Below are 19730 nucleotides of genomic sequence, written 5' to 3'. Positions count from 1 at the left end.
TTTACCTATTATTTAACATCAATATATGCACTGCTATTTAAGCCACTTGCTGGGCCCTATTTTACTATTTTTAACCTATTGTCATAGGCTACTTGGGCCCCTTATATAACATTTAAGTAGATACATGTGCTTCTCACTAAATTAGAATATCAATTTCAGTTCTTCAATACAGTGAAAAGAAGTGAAACTCATTAGAGTCATTACAAACAGAGGGATCTATTGCAAGTGTTTTTTTGTTAATGTTGATAATTATGTCTTGCAGTCAATGAAAACCCAAAAGTCATTATCTCAGTACATTAGATTAACAAAAAACACCTGCAAAGGTTTCCTAAGCATTTGTAAAGCTCCCTTACTCTTTCAGTAGGCTCCAAAATCATGGGGAAGACTGCTGACTTGACAGATGTCCAGAAGGCAGGTCATTGACACACTCCAGAAGGAGGGTAAGCCACAAAAGGTCATTGCTTAAAAAAAAAAAAAAAGTGGAAAAAGTGTGGTAGAAAACTGTGCACAAGCAGCCGGGATAACTGCAGCCTTGACAGGATTAAGAAAAGCCATTCAAAAATTTGCTGGAGTCTTTGCTTCAAGAGCCACCACACACAGATGTATCCAGGACATGGGCTATAAGTGTCGCATTCCTTGTGTCAAGCCACTCATGACCAATAGACAAGGAAAGAAGCGTCTTACTTGGGCCAAGGAGAAAAAGAACTGGACTGTTGCTCAGTGGGCCAAGGTGTTGTTTTCAGATGAAAGTACATTTTACATTTAATTTGGAAATGAAGGTCCCAGAGTCTGGAGGAACAGTGGAGAGGCACACAGTCCAAGCTGCCACAATCAGTGATGATTTGGGGAGCCATGTCATCTGCTGGTGTAGGTCCACTGTGTTTTATCAAGACCAAAGTCAGCGCAGCCGTCTACCAGGACATTTTAGAGGACTTCATGCTTCCCTCTGCTCAAGCTTTTTGGAGATGGAAATTTCATTCTCCGGCAGGACTTGGCACCTGTCCACACTGCCAAAAGTACCAATACCTGGTTTACAAACAACAGTATAACTGTGCTTGATTGGCCAGCAAACTCGCCTGACCTTAACCCCATAGATAATCTATGGGGTATTGTCAAGAGGAAGATGAGAGACATCAGACCCAACAATGCAGACGAGCTGAAGGCTGCTATCAAAGCAACCTGTGCTTCTATAACACCTCAGCAGTGCCACCCACAGGCTGATCGCCTCCATGCCACGCCGCATTGATGCAGTAATTGATGCAAAAGGAGCCCCGACCAAGTATTAAGTGCATTTACTGAACATACAATTTCAGTAGGCTAGCATTTCATATTTTAAAATCATTTTTCAAGCTGGTGTTATACAGTATTCTGATTTAATGAGATAAAGACTTTTGGGTTTTCATTGGCTGTAAGCCATAATCATCAACATTTACAGAAAAACACTTGAAATAGATCACTCTGTAATGACTCACTTTTAGTATTGATACAGGAAAGATGTATCTCTTTGTACCGTGTTAGCCAGTAGATACAAAAATATTCAGAGACGTGTTTGGGAGTATAAATTTATGACAACCTTTGACACTCTCAATGCTGGAATGAATGTGTCGCATGGATTTATGTCTTTTTACATCAATTAAGGAATTTGCTTTCAAAACCTGGTGGGGGCATCACAACACATTAGGAGACCCCTAATCAGAGGACTATAAAACATCCGGACTCCTTATCTATGCACTGGTCCAATATTTGTTTCTCCCTCTCCCATATTGATAGTTCTGCTTCACGTCACTTGTCTTATCCATTGCATTTTTTCTGTGTTGTATTGTGCATAAATATGTGACTCTTCAGATGTTGTATTAGTCTATGTCTATGAGTAGACTCGAAAGCTTGCAATGTGTTACCATCTTTTCAGTTAGCCATTAAAAGGTATCAACCACTGAGGACTCTCAATCCTGAATATTTTAGTACTGAAGAACTGAAATGAACTTTTTGATGAAATCCTAATTTAGTGAGAAGCACTTGTATATAGTTGGGTGCATTGTGTATTGTGCATTTGTAATTTGGGTGTAATTTTATTTTGGTTTTCCTTGGTGATAGAGATCTCTATGTAACACAGCTGGACTGCAATGAAGGAGTAGAACCTTCTCAAGGAGGATCAAAAGGAAATGGACAGCATGTGACAAATAAATGTCTGAGTAAAGGGTCTGAATACTTATGACCATGTGATATTTCAGTTTTTCTTTTTTAATAAATTTGCAAAAATTTCTACATTTCTGGGTTTTTTTTCAGACATGATGGGGTGCAGAGTGTACATTAATGAGGAAAAAAAATGAACTTTTTTGAATTTACCAAATGGCTGCAATGAAACAGAATGAAAAATTTAAAGGAGTCTCAATACTTTCCGTAACCACTGTATGTGCCCATACAAGCGACTTAGGAGGGTTGACCTCTGGCAGAAGGCACTGGCCTGGGTCAGTGTACGAGTTTCCATTTATATAGATGTATATGGAGGAGGCATTTGTAAAGAACATGTAGTCATCGCTGTTCTGCCCACAAATTGAATGGCTAGAGCTGACATATTTGCAGGGAAAGAATGCCTAGTGAGATCTCAGTACAATGCACAACCACCACTTCTTAAAAGGCAAAAAGAAAAAATACTTCTGGCTTCAGACATGATTTTAAGTAAGAATTCTCACAGATGGCTGAGTTTTTTCTTGAAAGTGTCCCTTCATCTGACAAAAAGGCCCTTTAAACTTGACAGAACACAGCCCAATTCTCCCATTCAGTGCACACTGCACTTGTGCACACACACAGACTGCATCTGTTTTGCGATGTGAAGGAAGAAAACCAGGAACAAACAATAGTAAACTCTGATCCACCGACAGATCTGGCACATGAGGACTAGGAGTCCTCCAAGAATAACACTCCATATTCAGCATTGTGCAACCAGTCATAACATGATGACCAGCTCAATTTGTGGCTTTGTCCCCGCTGTTTGGGTAGTATGGTAACTGGCAGATAGCACATGGTCATTACCTGCAGGATGAAGCATTTACTAAATATACATCGATCGTACTCGCCAGTGCTGTAATCATGGGGACAGGCACATAGTTGCGGTACAAAATGTGACTCTGCTACAATCACATTACTGAGGTTATAATGCACACTGTATGGCACGTTACGTCCATTACTGTGATTTACATTACCAAGCCTTTTGTATCGGCCAAATAAATTGGAGGCATCACAATAAGTAGGGCCTTGAATACGTACTACTAGAAAAAAAAAAGCCTACATATACAGTGGATTGCGAAAGTATTCACACACCCCCACCTTAGCACTTTACATGTCTTGCTATGTCACAACCTGGAACGCCACTGGGTTTTTTTTTTCAAGGGTTTGCAAAATTTCATCAGTTCATGTAAAGAACCTTCCTACAACTGGGAACATTTAGTTGCTTTTTTTGTGAAGCAAACAACTAGGACAAAATAACTGAAATCTTCGGTGTGCATAACTATTCACCCCCCTTGACATACAATCCACTCATCGCTCCTATAAAGCTTACATATTGCACTGTATTATGTCTACTACTGTAAATCTGACAATCAGCCTATTAGGTCCTGCCCTTGGCATAGTCTAGGTGGTGACCATCCATGGTTGTCGGTAATAGTGCTGCATGCTACGCTATTCTTCCTGGCACACAACGCAATCAGTGATGGCGTCTCCTGATGGAACACAGCCTAACACGGTCATATCCTGAGGGCAGTAAGAAGTGTACCGTAGATACGTTTACCTGATGGGCCACAAAGTATTGGCATTCACATAAATGTCATATAAACAGAGACCCAAAGAAAGACTGCATTCAAACAATTACAAAGTTAAACTAGTTATTAGGTTTCTTGGGTTTCTCTGGCTAAGGATAGCACTGGATGTAAGGGAAGACACGGAGCTTGGCACATTTAGACAAGTGTAATTTCAGAGTGCTGCTGTGTACACAATAGACTGCATGATGGTCAATGACATTTAATGTGCACACATGTGGGCCATTAAAAAAAATTGCAGTATGCACTAGTTTTGTCTATTCTGAAGTCATTACTAAATTCAATGGCACGTCGGTCCTGCACCATTTGGAATGAGTGCACAACACTGGCCATAAAACCCAGTCATTTATGCAATTTTCACACATGTCTGGCCCAAGCAATCACAATTTATTGTTTACTTGGACTTGCACACTGAAAATTGGTCAGCAGAGTCTAGTGATTGGGTGGTTGGCTAGATGCATGCTAGAAATATTTTATGGGTGAGCACAAAATTTTATACAGGGCCTTAAAAAAAAAAAAAAAAAAAAAAAAAAAAAAAGTTTTTGATGTTTTTCATTTGCAACAACTGATAGAGTCCACTCTTCTTCTGGACCAGATTAACCTGGTGGTGGACGTGATTCGTGGTGACCATTGTATTTCCAAGCACCACAACATGTGAATTCATGACTGCTCATCCGTTTTCTTGGTTTTATGTCATGGCCATATAATGTCCAACAAAAAGAGCATCTGATGAGAAGATTGCAAGCATGCCATTCATCCCCAGTAGTGCATTGTGCGATTTCTCCTGTTGCTCCAACTTTGGTCCACTGCTTAGCAACATCACGATCCATCCGTGAGGAGGACAATATGTGGTAATGAGCAAACTAATGAATGCAAAATAGATGTACAGTAATAAACTGGGACAAGACAATGAAAGATGTTATTCTGTTGCATCCTGTTCACATGGGACAAGCAGCTGCCTAACCACAGGAAGAGACCAAAATTGAGTGACTGAAGCGGCGTAGTAACCGCACCACCGTCCTTGACTGACACTGGCTCTACACTGCGGCCGGCTGTCAGACAGGGACAGGGTGCGGTAACAGCGGCTGCTCTGTATACTCACAGCAATGACTTATCCGGCACCCCCCGCCCCTAATAACTGAATACCGAATGCTGGTGGGGAGAATATAGATCATTTTCTCATCACTGCATTCAGCTATGTGCAGGTGCCGGATAGCATCATAACGCTGTTAACCTGCAGATTAACTCCATATCTGCAGGTTAACAGCGTTATTCCTGGTGACAGGTTCCCTTTAAGGTAATGATAAGCATTTCTCCAGAGATTTCATTTTATTTTTAATATGAACACCTTTAACACTGCAAATACCATTTATACTCAACAGGAAAAACAGAGAAACATTTAGGGTGCAATTCATCAAGACCGGGATTGTTCACGCTGGTCTTAACGAGGGGGCGTGCTAGAGTCAGATGGTCCTGATTCATGAAGATACAAACGCCACTTCATGAATCAGGAGAGTCGGACGAGCGACCTACACTTCTCTGTAGACCGTGGCACAAATCTTACTACAGCGTCTGCCCCCACTTGTCATGAATTTCACGAGCAGTAGTTGTCCCGCCCTGTCCCTTCTCTGCTCATTTTGGTGAAGCTGGGAGAAACAGTCATGAAGACGTCAACAGTTGCAACAGTTTCAGGCACAACTCCGAGTTGCACCTTATTTTCTGACTTTTAAAAGCTTTTACGCAAGAACTCTGTCAAGAAAGCTTTAATGAAACAGGTCCTCAGTTGTCATGTTTTCTGCCACTTTTTAAAATCTCAATAAGACTTGTCTGGAACATATGGTCGCTCCATAAAGAGACCACCAGCTAACGTTGGCAGACAGAGGTTAGCCACTAAAGCAGCCCTGGAAATCAAACCTTATCCCCCAACTCCTCCTCACTGACTAATCATGGTCTACTGTAACGGGATGAATGTATGGGGAGAGAGATTTATGAATGTAGGTATTTAATAGAGGAAAAACATAAAATGTTATGTAGTGCATGTGTTAGTATTTCACTCACAGAACCTCTTCAGTTTTTAGGGGAAAAAAGGAACGATCATGCAATACATGACAAACTATTTAAGCACAGATTTAATTCAGTGTTTGTATAGAAAAAATATATTTTGCAAGTATAACTAATTAAATGAACACATCATAAAGGGATAGTCATACAGACATGCATATATAGAAATATCAACTGTAAATTCCAAAAATAGGGGAAATAACATGGATGCTTCATCCACTCTCCATAAACGGGAGCAAGGGCAGAACAGAATATCTACAGTAACATGATGGGCACCTAGCATTAAAAAGTACAGGCATACCAACTGTGCAAGCACCAGTCCTTCCAAAATAAAGCACGTCACACGAGTAACCTACCAATTTGCCTTGGCCCACACTAATAAATGGGATTCAGAAAGTATTCAAAATTGTCTGAGCAGGAATTGGACCCCAGGCTTTGAAGCTGGAAGATATCCTTTACAGTAAACGGGATTGTGTTAAAGAACCTTTACTGCAAAGATTTGGCCAAGTTCTGCAAACTGTCTCTAACATGATTTTCACATTGCATGGAAATTTGATTCTATCCAATTGTGCCCTTAGCATTTGTAAGCTTTCGACTAGACAAGGGTTATTTTAGCTTCTAAATATACAAAGTGTGTATAATCTATAAATACATTCCGTGAGCTGACCAGAGTGTGGAGTCATTGAAGGTACTCAATTAACTGAACTAAACTTGGGGCACTTGTACCAAAACTATCAAGTTTGTGAATTAATGGGATCAACAATAAAGAAAAATCCTAAATTAGGGTCCAGTAAATATTTAAGCTGCCTTCTCAATTTTAACAATCACAAAAGTGTATGTACCTAAAATGTTACTTCGGCACCTAAAGTTTGATATGTCGCTACATGGCAGGGTTACTCTAGAAAGAAATATTTTACTAAATATGGAAAATTACTATAAGTATAAACGTTACACAAGAAAAAATTTTAAGGATCAAACCCTGCTAATAGCTAACGGAATCCTACAGCCCATACCTGTGGGACAGGCTCATTAGATTAACTGCAATAAGCAGGGGAAAAGAATAGGGCAAAAAATATGGAAAAATAAAAAGTTCCTCAACCAAAAATGTTTTATAAAAGCACTTTTGCGATTTTGTAAAATTATGACACCCAACCACTTACTGATGTTTCAATTAATGACGCATTGTATAGGATTACAATTAAGTAAAACTAGGGGTTTGAAATTTAAAGTAAATCTGTCAGCAGGTTGTTTGCTATGTAATCTGACAGCAGTAAAATGTAGGAGCGGAGACCTTGATTCAAGGGATATGTCACTTAGGCTAGTTTCACACTAGCGTTTATGAGCGCAGCGACGGCCTGCGCACGGCCGCCGCTAAGCCTCGCCGCCTGTCGCGCCTCCACCGGTAGCTCCGCCTACCGGCGCATGACGCTGCATGCGTCCTGCGTCCCCTATCTTTATCACTGGGGGCGCAGGCCGTACGCAGTATGCGTTTGGCGGCGCATGCGCCTTTTTAACGGTGCGCCGGCGCAACCAAACTGCAGCAGGTTGAGTTTGGCGCAGGTCGGCGCACCGTCAAAAGGACGCATGCGCCGCCAAACGCATACTGCGCACGGCCTGCGCCCCCAGTGATAAAGATAGGGGACGCAGGACGCATGCAGCGTCATGCGCCGGTAGGCGGAGCTACCAGCGGAGGCGCGGCTGGGGGTGGGGCTTAGTGGCGGCCGTGCGCAGGCCGTCGCTGCGCTCATAAACGCTAGTGTGAAACTAGCCTTATTTGGCTGTGTGATGTCGTTTCATTGCAATTACTATTTTAACAGCAAGAGATTAAATCACTGGAGGACTTTGTCTCAGGTGCAGACTAGTCAGGCTAATCTGTGTAACTCCGCCCCACCACTGATTGAAAGCTCCCTGTGTACAGTCATTTCTGTAAACTGCCAATTATGGTGGTTATACATAGCTCAGCATCCTGACCACTGCTACATCTACAACAGAGAAAACAGGGATTCTATCTAAACTACACCAGCAGTTAGGTGACAAATCCCGGAAATTAGGCTGTCTATACATTATGTGGCTATCAGATTCTCTCAGGCTTTCCAGGTGTGCTGCTAGATCATGTGCTGAACAAGGCTACCAAAGCTTGAACTAAAAGCTACCAAAAGTGAACAAAGCTACAAAACAAAAAAGGACATCACACAGATCCCATGAAAATTAAACTATAAAAATTAGGCAGTATTGTGATCTTCTTACAAAAACTCAAGAAAATATATGTTCGGGTTAGGTCCTCTTGGTTTCATTACCTTGCCACTACCATGAACTCTGCATATTAAAAAAAAACACTACAAATAGGAGACTCTACAGAAACTTGTGTTGCTCCAAAGACATTTCTGTACCTGACTAGTCCTTGGTTTGTACGGGGAGCTGCTTTCCAAATCAGCCAAGATGCTGGTCAAGGAATCAATCTCTGCATCTAGGCTTGAGCGCCGTTCTTCTAGAGTTTTACCACTGGTATTAATCTGTGAAACAGGCAGAACATACATTACAAACACTAACATTTAGAAACAAAGCTGTCTATGCATTCAAATACGAATCTCTATATACAAAATAAATTGTCTTTTTAGCTGGTAGCAATTAAAAACAACCAACAGTGGACCTCAATATCCCCAACTGGGCTGCGGCACTGGATCTGCTCATAGTTACTAGTCATTAAAGAACAAGTGACCGTTACAAGGTGAAACAGTCTGATACAAGTGAAGTGGTTTACTCAGGCCATGATGATCTTCACAGAGAAAACCCAAGAAAAAAATAAGCAAATATCCTGCAATAAATAGCAATAGTGCATGAGAATAACAGTGGGTGCTTAGTTAACATAATTTTGATTAAAACAATGCAAAAGCTATCCCACTATGTCAAGGTGACCCTATTCGGAACGGACCTAACATCTCCTATTAAAACCTTACCATTAGTCAAGTGACGTGTGGAAGAGGGCTGTGAAAGACTGAAACCCGGGTGGTGGATACACAGCCATGGGGAACCAAATTTATTATATATTTTAGGAGTCGATTCATTTTATACCGACTCCACCAAAGTGCATTCCGAATCCACAGCCCTCATGCGAAAGGTACTTAAAGGTGCGCATACAACTTTAATAGCAGTTTGCCAAAAGCAATTCTTCCCAATTTGCTCATACACATTCGACCCAGACAAAAGTGCATCTGTTCTCAACTGGTAGAAGGAATATCTCCCGTTAGACTGAAGAATTGAGCATGTTGGAATCCACATACCTGATTCTTCATTGATCACATGTCAGCACAGCCTTATCTTACATACAGAGTATGGTCAAAATGTGTCTTATGTGTATGGACATTTTTATTATGGAATCAAAAAGTTGTTACTGAGGTCTCTGTGCTTGCTCTGGGAATCTGCATGTCTACTACTGGTGAGGCAAAGGCATTATTGTGGTTAAAAGCAAACATGTCAGCAGAATTTTGCTAAGCAATCTACAGAAACTGTCAAATTGGCACTGTTATACTGATTAAAATGACACCTGGGGTGAAGAAATCAGTCTTGTGGTTCTTGTGCAATCAGTGTTTTCAGTTAATGAGATGCCAGTGCTCTGGGGCAGGACTGTAGAGTCTTATCTTCCTGCTCTAAGCCAGAGAAACCAAGGAAAGACCTGCCCATAGGCTGCCCCAAAGCACAAACATCTTCCTCACTCATGACGACATCCGGGTCACCAGAGCTAGGAAAGTTGCTTGATCAAGCGCAGAGCAACTTTCTCTGTCATTGCAGAGCTGACAGTTTGCATATCATAGGGACGCAACTGCCTCCCCATGCTATAAAAGCGATCAGCCTGCAAAAAATGATAGCTCCATAGTGAGACAAAGCAAATTAGAAAAACAAAAAAGTAATTTTTTTTAAATAATTGTAAAAATATTTTAATAAAAAAAAAACACATTGTACCCATAAATAAATATTTGTATGAAAAAAAACAAACAAAAAAAGCACACATTTGGTATCGCCATGTCCGGAATGAAATGAACTATAAAATGGTCTTGCTAGTTAACCCCTTTACTGGACACCATAAAAAAAAACAAAGGATATAAATAAAAATAGCACCGCTGAAGACCTCATCTTGTCAAGCAAAATACAAGCTGCCATACAGCTCTATCAGACAAAAAATAAAGATCTAGAGCGCAAAATAGAGATGCAAAAATAATTTTTTTTCTCTAAAATCGTTTTTATTGTGTAAAAGTGGCAAAACATAGAAAATGATGTACATGAGGTATCGCTGAAATGGTACTGACCTGAAGGACAAAAGTACCTTATCAATTTTACTACATGTGGAAAGACATAACACCCCCCCCCCCACACACACACACACAAAAAAAAAAAATCCTGAATTGCTATTTTGTGTTCATTCTGCCTCCCAAAAATCGGAATAGAAAGTGATCAAGAAGTCATGTGCCCAAAAATGGGAGCAATAAAAACTTCAACTCGTTCTACAAAAAACAAGCCCTCACATGACACTGTGGGCCAAAATATGGAAAAATTATAGCTCTCAAAGTGTGGTGATACAAAAAACTAGTTTTTGCAATAAAAAGCGTCTTATAGTGTGTGACAGCAGCTAAACATAAAAGCCCGATATAAATCTGTTATCGTACCGTTCCAGAGAATAAAGTTGCCTAATCACTTATACCGCACAAGGAACGGCGTAAAAAAAAAAAATCAATTCTTCCCCTGCTGTTAAGTTTTTCATTCTGCCTCCCAAAGATCACAGTAAGGGTACCGTTACACTTAGCGATGCACCAGCGATCCCGACAACGATATGGATCGCTGGTGCATCGCTAAGTGGTCGCTAGTGAGCTGCCACACAGGCAGATCTCACCAGCGACATAGCAGGGGTCGGGTTCGCTACTTACTTGTCAGACGCGGCGATCCTGACGTCCTCCCGCCCGCGTCCACGCGTCGCTCGTCGGCGCCACAGGAAGTGCCCGACGAGAAATGGTCCAGGACGCTCTCACGCGACCAGCGATGCGCAGCGGGGGAGCCGGTCGGAGGCAAGTATCAGACATAGCGATATCGCTAGCAATATCGCTGCTGCGTCACAAAATCGGTGACGTTACAGCGATATTGCTAGCGATATCGCTATGTGTAACGGGCCCCTAAGGCTCAGCAAACATTTAACCTGCGCCTTCTACTAAGCGCTTGCATCTGGGTTTCCGTATAAATCTCTGAAATACGTGATTCAGACGGAACCCTCGATGGAAATTTCACTATAATGAGGCAGATGGATGCACTGTAGATACCGTCTGACCTGTGATCCAGTGGTGGCCGTCTTTTTAGGATTGCATAAAAGTGCCGTCAGCCACATTTTTGTGCACTTCTGAAAAGGACACTGCTGAACAGAGGCCAGACAGAGTCAAGAGTAACTCTGCCGCCTCACTACAGTGAATGGATCAATTGGGTATTTCATCTGAATTACGTCACTCAGAGATTTACATGTAAACCCCAAAGTAAGATCCAGCGTAGAGCGCAGGATAAATGTGATCCCAAACGTTATGTAAAATGTTCCCAATAAAAGTTTCAACTCAATCCAAAAAAAAAGCAAGCCCTTACTTAGGACTTTCATCTGTTCACATAAATATAGGAGGCTTCCATGTTACTGGTAGTACAAAAGGCTCTGGAAAACCAAAATGGCTCCTCACCCTCCAAAAGAAATTCAGCAAATTCTCCACTCCCAAATCCAAATGCCCCCCTCCCTGCTGAGCCCCACAGTGTACCTAAACCACATATAGCGCTCACATGTTCAGCATTCCTGAAGTGATGAGAGCCCGCCTAGCTTACGGGTACATGTCTCCAAAAGCACATGCTGGGCATAACGTACTGTTGACTGCATCGTACTGATCACTACAGCATACTGGTCACTACAACAGGAGTTTGCAATTTTCACTCGGCAACATTCATTGATGTTTGTTTTTGGAAAACACCCATGGAGTCAAAATTGGCACTACACCTGTAGATAAATTCCCCAAAGGAGTAAAATTTCCAAAATAGGGTCACTTGAGAGGGGATTCTGCTCTTCTAGCAATTATGGACTCTGTATATGGAGTCGGTAAACTGTTCTAGGAAAATCTGCGCTCCAGGAGGCAAATAGCGCTCCATTCCTCCAGAGTCTCTCAGTATGGCTAAGTAGTACTGTACAGCTACATATGGGGTATTGTAACATTCAGTAGAACTTGTGAGACAAATTATGGTGCCATTTCTACCCACTTCTTGTGGGGCTAAAACAAAATTTTGGTGGTAAAAATGTAGCTATTTTTTCTTCACTGTCCAATGGTATAAAATTCTGTGACACTCCCTTGGTGTCAATATAATCACTGTACCCTAGATGAATTCATTGAGAGGTGTAGTTTGTAAATTGGGGTCACTTATGAGGCGGGGGTTCTGCTGTTCTGGCACCTCATGGGCTCTCCTAATGGGTCATGGCACCTGCAAACCGTAACAAAATCTGGCGCTCCTTCCCTTCTGAGCTTTGCACTGTGCCTGAAAAATATTTCCAGATTACACGCAGGGTATTGGCGCACTCTGGATTTTTTTTTTACAAGAAATTGAGGTCCATTTTTTCCTATTAGCTGTAAGAAAAATTATAAACTTGGGCCTAAAACATTTAAGTGGTAAAAATCTAATTTATTCTTTCTTCACCGCTCAATGGTATAAACTTCTGTGAGGCATATGTGGTGTCAATATGATCACTACACCCCTAGATAAATTAATTGGGGAGTGTAGTTTGTAAAATCAGTTCACATATGGAGGGTTTTTGTTATTCTGGCACCTCAGGGCCTCTGCCAATGTGACATGGCACGCTTAAACCATTCCAGCAAAATGTGAACTCCAATATGGCACCTCTTCCTTTCTGAGCTTTGCACTGTGCCTTAAAAGCAGGATTCCCCCAAAAATGGGGTATCAGCATACTCAGGAGAAATTGAACAAAAAATTGTATGGTGCAATTTCTCCTGTTACCCTTCTGAAAATGCAAATTTTGGGACCAAAACAAAATTTTTATGGGCATAATGTGATTTTTTTGTTTTCACGGCTCAACATTTTAAACTTCTGTGAAGCACCTGTGGGATTCAAGGTGCTCACCACACATCTAGCTCAGTTCTCCGAGGGATCTAGTATCCAAAATGGTGTTACTTGTGGGGGATTTTCAATGTTTAGGTACATCAGAGGCTCTTCAAATGCGACATGGCGTCCGACAATTGTTCCAGCAAATTTTCCATTCAAAAAGTCAAATGGCGCTCCTTCCCTTATAAGCTCTGCCGTGTGGCCAAACAGTGGTTTTCTCCCACATATGGGGTATTCGTATGATCAGGAGAAATTACACAACAAATTTTGGGGTCCATTTTTTCCTCTTTCCTTTGTCAAAATAAAAAAAAAAAATGGATATGAAATCATTTTTTGTGAAAAAAAAAAAAAAAAAAAAGTTAAATGTTCATTTTTTTCCCCACATTGTAAAGATTCTTGTGAAACACCTAAAGGGTTAATAAACTTCTTTAATGTGGTTTTGAGCACTATGAGGGGTGCGGTTTTTAGAATGGTATCATTTTAGGATATTTTCTGTCATATAGACCCCTCAAAGTGACTTCAAATGTGATGTGGTCCCTAAAAATAAGGTTTTTTAAATTTTTTTGGAAAAATGAAAAATCGCTGGTCAACTTTTAACTCTTATAACTTCCTAACCAAAAAAACATTTGGTTCCAAAATTGTGATGTAAAGTAGACATGTGGGAAATGTTTCTTATTAAGAATTTTATGTGACATATCACTTTGATTTAAGAGCATGAAAATTCAAAGTTTAAAAATTGCAAAATTGTTCAAATTTTCGCCAAATTTTTGTTTTTCACAAATAAATGCAAATCATATTGAAGAAATTTTACCACTGTCATGAAGTAAAATATGTCACAAAAAAAAAAAACTATGAATCACCAGGATCCATTGAAGTGTTCTAGAGTTATTAACTCAAGGTGACAGTGGTTAGAATTGTAAAAATTGGCCCGGTCATTAATGTGCAAATCACCTTTGGTGCTAAAGGTGTTAAGCTATTGTCTGGAAGAGAACGTTTGGAAAGTCTTCCAGCTAATCTTTTATTAACAGGGAACCTGGTCAGTTTTAATCTGAGCTGGGTGCTCCTCGTTTTTTTTTTTCCATACTCTTCAGGAGACATTTCTTTAAATCAGAATTAGGCTGTGTGCACACGGTGCATTTTTTATGCGTTTTTGCAGCATTTTTTTCCAGGCGGAAATGGTCCAAAAATGCTATGGAAATCTTATGCAAGCTAATTCAATGACAATCCTGAAGTGTTGTGCACATTAAAATTTCCTTGAGTATTTGCGGTGCGTTTTTTTCTCAGGTCAATTCTTTGAGCGTTTCTGCATCGTTTTTCACCCATTGACTTCAATTGAGTCAGTCAAATCCACAACAAAAACGCAGATACAAAAATGTTTGCGGATTTGCTGCGCATTTTCTGAGTTTTTGTTTGCGTTTTTACCAGCTTCCTATGGTGTTTTCAAACGCTGTCATCTGTGTGACAGCATGGGAAACACCAGTACGGTGGTTCTGTTCGGTGGTAACGCTACCGCAGGTCATCAGGCATGGGCTGATGAGACTACTGCTCCCATCAGGCTACATCTGCTGTCACAGACAAATAAAAATCTCATTATACTCACCTAACACCAAATCCCAATGCCCCGTCTCCTAGAAATAATGTAAAATAAACCAACATGTACACACTTGTTCACATAAACCAGAATGTCCCACGGCACTCTCACATGTAGAACAGTCACATCAGGAAAGGTAGATTCATTGGCATGTACTCGGTCGATTTTTGAGGTGCAGGTGTAGCAGGGTACATGACCACTTAATCGGAGGTAAGATAAATTCACCGCACACGCTATATTTCATTAATGCAAAAAAAGTTTATTTTGTGGGAGCAGATAAAGACAAGATAATCGTTCTGGATAAAGCGACAAAGTTTTTGACGTTTCGACCCTACCAGGTGGTTGTAGCAAGATAAAGGGAAATTTCATTAATGGTGGGATACTGCACAGTGTATTTGCGGTGAGCTGCTGTTCTGTCACTGCGGAATTCGCCGCTCCTGCGCCTTTCTGACAGCTGTCTAGCCTTTGCTGGTTAGATTTTATAGGGGGGCCCTATGTCAATTTTTTGCTGAGGTCCCCCTGTAAATTAGCCAGTAATGGCCAAGCAAACAGCTGTGAGCTGATAATAGCCTGGGAACCTTTATTGCTATTTGCTCCTTCCCAGAATATTAACATCAGCCCTCAACTGTCAGCTTTCCCTTTGCTGGTTATTAAAATTACACGGGAGCCCACGTATTTTTTTTTCTATTCTATATTTTTCTTTAAAATTAACAGCTGCTGTTTGGTTACAGCCTATGTACGTTCATTCTGTTAACGTTCCTACGTAGACTGGTGACAATGTGTGTGTTTGGATGGGTTTCAGGCTGAAACCTTTTCATTACTAAACCTAGGGCTAGATGTCACTGACAGCTGTTATCACCAAGCCCTAATCCCACTACCCTGATGCCACTGTATCAGCATGAAGAAGGTGGTGTTGAACCAAGAAATTACATCACAAAACTTTTTTTAAAATATCTTTAGCTCAAAAAAGCATTCATTGCGGAAAAAAAAAAAACTCATGCAAAAACGCATACAAAAATGTGGGTTTTGCCACAGCGTTTTTCCTGCCAAGAGATGCAGAAATTTCGGCAAGCAAAAACTCAGCGTGCGCACAGCCTTAGGTGCTTGTAGACTTCAGTGATTCTGGTAAATCTTGTCACTGTTGCTCTATTGCTTAGGAGTGAAGACAGTTCACATGACGAGCCAAAGAGCTACAATTATGTTACATTATAGCACAATGCGACTTCCCTAGTAATACCCGATGATCACTGAAGGTTAGAGAAGCTTCACCCTCAGATATCAGCGAGCTCCTATTAAAAAGAAAAAAAAAGTGTCTCCAAGATCCCTTTAACACAGGATGTAAAAAGCATTTTTTTTCACAAATTTGAAATGAATGTTCCAAGTACATAAGGGCAATGTGACCAGTGCGGTCAGGAATTATTCTACTACACATGTAAGGTTCACAATTGTGTCAGATCCTGTTGCACTTTTATTTCTGGTAAAAATAACAGCTTCCCAAACAAAAAAACAAATGAAGCCAATGATTATAATGGGATCTGTCTGGTAGAGTATATATCAGTCATAGGACAAGTATGCAGAAGTTTTTGTTTTTATTCTGGAGTAGGTACAGGCAAAAAAAAAAGGAACACAGTGTGATCTGAGCCTATGAAGTCACACTAGAGGAGAGCTAGTCTTCTGCTCTTATGACCCCAACTGATCAGCAAACACTGAACTATTAGGAAGAGAGACTACCAGGAGCCGCTCTCCATCTGATGGACCCAACATATCAGGAAATTATGCAGGTAGATATTTCAAAGCCCATAAATTAAATGTACATGATAATAGAGATTTCCTGCTTCAGCTGTAGGCTATTTGCACACGGTGCGTATTCTGCTTTGGAATTTTCCACGCAAAATTTACTAAATCCGCAGGTCAAATGACCTCCATTTTTTTGTGCGGTTTTAATGCATGTTTTGTGCTCCATTCCAGAAATCCGCAGGTGGAAAACAGCTGCAAAACCGTACAAAAGAAGTGACATGCTGCATTTTTCATTCTGAAACCAAATCTGCGCAGAAAAAACGCAGCATGTGCACTGTGGATTTTGTTTTACATAGGCTATAATGGTACTGTACATCACATGCAGTTTTGCTGAGAATCCGCAGGGCCAAATCCGCACCATGTGCACATAGCCTTACATGCCACATAGGATGCACTGCGAAATGAATAAATGGCAGTTCCTAAACTTTCAGGCATGATACTTTGGAATAGGGTATGAATGTTAAATGTCAGCAGTCTAAAATATGGCCTATTTTTTTTTCTAAAGCATTACCTGAACATTGAACACTGCGTCATCAGGATCAGGAGGAGGAGGAGGAAAGTTCCCAAAGCCAGATGAATGCTGAAGACTTTGCTCCTCTGGAGGAGGAGGAGGAGGTGGTGGAAAGTCCCCTGCCAATCAGGAAAGACAATTTGTTATACTCCACAGATCTTATGATAAAAAAAATGTAAGATTTATGACACCCCCTCAATATATTCCAAATATGACCATTACTACATATCAAGGCACAGACAAAAAGAGCAGTAATGATGAGCTAAGGTGCTTGGATAATATCTTATCAGAGTACTCTCAGGTGTTATCCGACCATCTGGGAGTGCTCGTATGTCATGTTCGTGTCTCTGAGGATGCATGATTTGCGGCTGTTAGATAACCGCAACACGTGAGGATTGTGTAACAAACAGGCAACCCCCACCTGTTGAGGCCACAAATCATGCAGCCGCAGAGACTCGAACATACTATCCGAGCACTCTCAGATGCTCGGATAGCACCCAAGCGTGCTCGTATAAGATGTTATCCAAGCACGTTCGCTCAGCACTAGAGCAGTAGTTCATATACTTCAACAATGTCCGCGCACCTCACATACAATGGAGGAATGAGAACAGCAGTTATGGCGGATTTACAATACCCAATTTTGCCACGGTAAACGACCGCCGATCAGTAGATTTTTACCAATAGGCAGCCGTTTCATAGTCTGTTTACAAAGCCAGGCGGCACTTAATGGACCCAGAATGATCTATAATAGATTGTTCTGTACAAATAGACTATTGTTTTCAGCAATGCGGGTCCTGTTTACACATGATGAGCAGCTGCCAGAATGAGGACATTTTGTCAAAGACAAAAGATCATGTCACTTGGGGAACGAGTGCTTTGCTTGTTTGGCGAGTGATCGGCAAATCTGTTTAGACTGCAAGCGTATTGTGTAAAGAGGATTCTAGGAACGCTCACTCACAATCTTGCAGTGCCTAGGATATCTGTATAATTACATTTTTAGAATGCAGTAACAACTGTGCAATACATAAAGTATACACATATATGTAATGAATCGCCTAGACCTGATCATAAGTGAAGCACGGTCATACAGAAATTAGTGTGTATTCCCATTAGTTGTGTAATAACATTCATCCATACAAATATACAGGCTGTAGAAACTCACATCCCTTATTAGTCTCTTAGTAATCACATTTTCTGTTGCGCTCACCATTGTTCGTTTAAAAGGGATTTACATTTGAGCGTCATAATTAATGTAGAAACTTGAATGGTGGAAGGATAGGGGGCCGGCCCTGTTATTTTAATAACTGGTAAATTATAAGACGTTTTGGCCCCTGTAATGACACACATTCTGAGTTACATGGTCAAAGACTTCGAAGCGTGATTATGATCATCTCATTATAAAGAGCCTTTCCTATAAATGTAAATCCTCTTGTTCTTTCAATCAACAAAACCTGCAGAAACACAGTCCACCCTCAGTTTCCACAAGTTAAAAACTTTTGGTGAATAAGCCCTTAGTGACGGAGCCAATTTTTTAAATTCTGACCAATGTCACTTTATGTGGTGATAACTCTGAAACACTTCAACAAATCCCATTGATTTTGAGACTGTTTTATCGTGGTACATTATAATTTATGATAATAGTAAATTTAGGTCGATAAGTTTTGTGTTTATTTATAAAAAGTTTCAGAAATTTGACAAAATGTAAAAAAAATTGCAATTTTCAAAAGTTGAATGATTATCCCTTTAATCCAGATAGTCGTATCACACAAAAACATTAATAAATAACATTTCCCACATGTCTGCTTTACATCAGCACCATTTTTAAAACACTATTTTATTAGCCCATTAGGAGGTTTAATAATGTAGAAGCAAATTTTCATTTTTTCAAGGAAATTTACAAAATTTATTTTTTTGAGGGACCTATCCAGGTTTTAAGTGACTTTGGGGGTCCTATATATTGGAAGACCCCAAATGTGATACCATTTTAAAAACAGCACCCCTCGACATATTGAAAACTGCTGTCAAATAGTTAATTAACCCTTCTGGTGATTTTCAGGAATTAATGCAAAATGCTATAGCAGGAATGAAAAAGTGTTTGTTTACCAACTAAATGTTGCTGACTTCTGAACTGACCACTAGAGCCGTGAGACTAAAGGCCCCGTCACACATGACGATTTACCAGCGATCCCGACAACGATAAACGTGTCAGGATCGTTGGTAAGTCGCTATGTGATCGCTGGTGAGCTGTCAAACAGACAGCTTCACCAGCGATTAGTACAGCGATGCTGAGCGCGCGGCATCGCTGTGTTCTGTTAGTTACCAGCGTGCTGATGCAGGCAGCTGGTAACTAACGTACACATCCGGTATCCAAGGGACGTGCGTCCCTTGGATACCGGATGTGTACGTTAGTTACCAGGTACCTGCATCAGCACGCTGGTAACTAACTGAACGATCCTCCCACAATCCTCCGCGCACTGCAGGGGGCTTAACCAGAAGATCCCGGGGAAATTCAGAGGCCCGTTTGCGCCGCTGCGCCTGGTACCATGGCAACTACCAGCACAACCGGGGCCCCCAGGGGCCAGCCGCACGGCCCGGTGCAGGCATCCATTCCCGGGGGTGGGGATGCATAGCACAGGCTGGTGCTATACACCCGAGGGAGCAGAAGTCACAGCCTGCCCGTCAGGCCTGCATCAGCGCGCTTGGTAACTAATGTACACATCAGGTCCCTTGGATACCCGATGTGTACATTAGTTATCAGCTGATCGCTGGGCTCCCGCCGGTCACACGCAGCGATGTGTGCTGGCCAGCGGGAGCCCAGCGACCAAAGAAA

The 19730-nt window shown here is 41.1% G+C and overlaps 1 protein-coding gene across 6 annotated transcripts in view; it reads right to left on the bottom strand.

Moving 5' to 3' along the window:
• The window catches only part of LPP (LIM domain containing preferred translocation partner in lipoma), a 388598-nt gene that overhangs the window by 197268 nt on the left and 171600 nt on the right, over nucleotides 1-19730 (bottom strand). For all 6 annotated transcript variants that reach the window (XM_073589409.1, XM_073589404.1, XM_073589407.1 and 3 more), the window contains 2 exons: nucleotides 16901-17019; nucleotides 8267-8389 (listed from right to left, as the gene is read on the bottom strand). In XM_073589409.1, coding sequence (XP_073445510.1) covers nucleotides 8267-8389; nucleotides 16901-17019 — 242 coding nt within the window. The remainder of the gene's footprint in view (nucleotides 1-8266; nucleotides 8390-16900; nucleotides 17020-19730) is intronic.

Source organism: Dendrobates tinctorius, unplaced genomic scaffold, assembly GCF_039654945.1.
Source record: "Dendrobates tinctorius isolate UK_male_01 unplaced genomic scaffold, ASM3965494v1 ptg000107l, whole genome shotgun sequence".
Classification (NCBI taxonomy): Eukaryota; Metazoa; Chordata; class Amphibia; order Anura; family Dendrobatidae; genus Dendrobates; species Dendrobates tinctorius.
The sequence above is the reverse complement of the archived record's forward strand: the minus strand, read 5'-3'. Positions and strand labels throughout refer to the sequence as shown.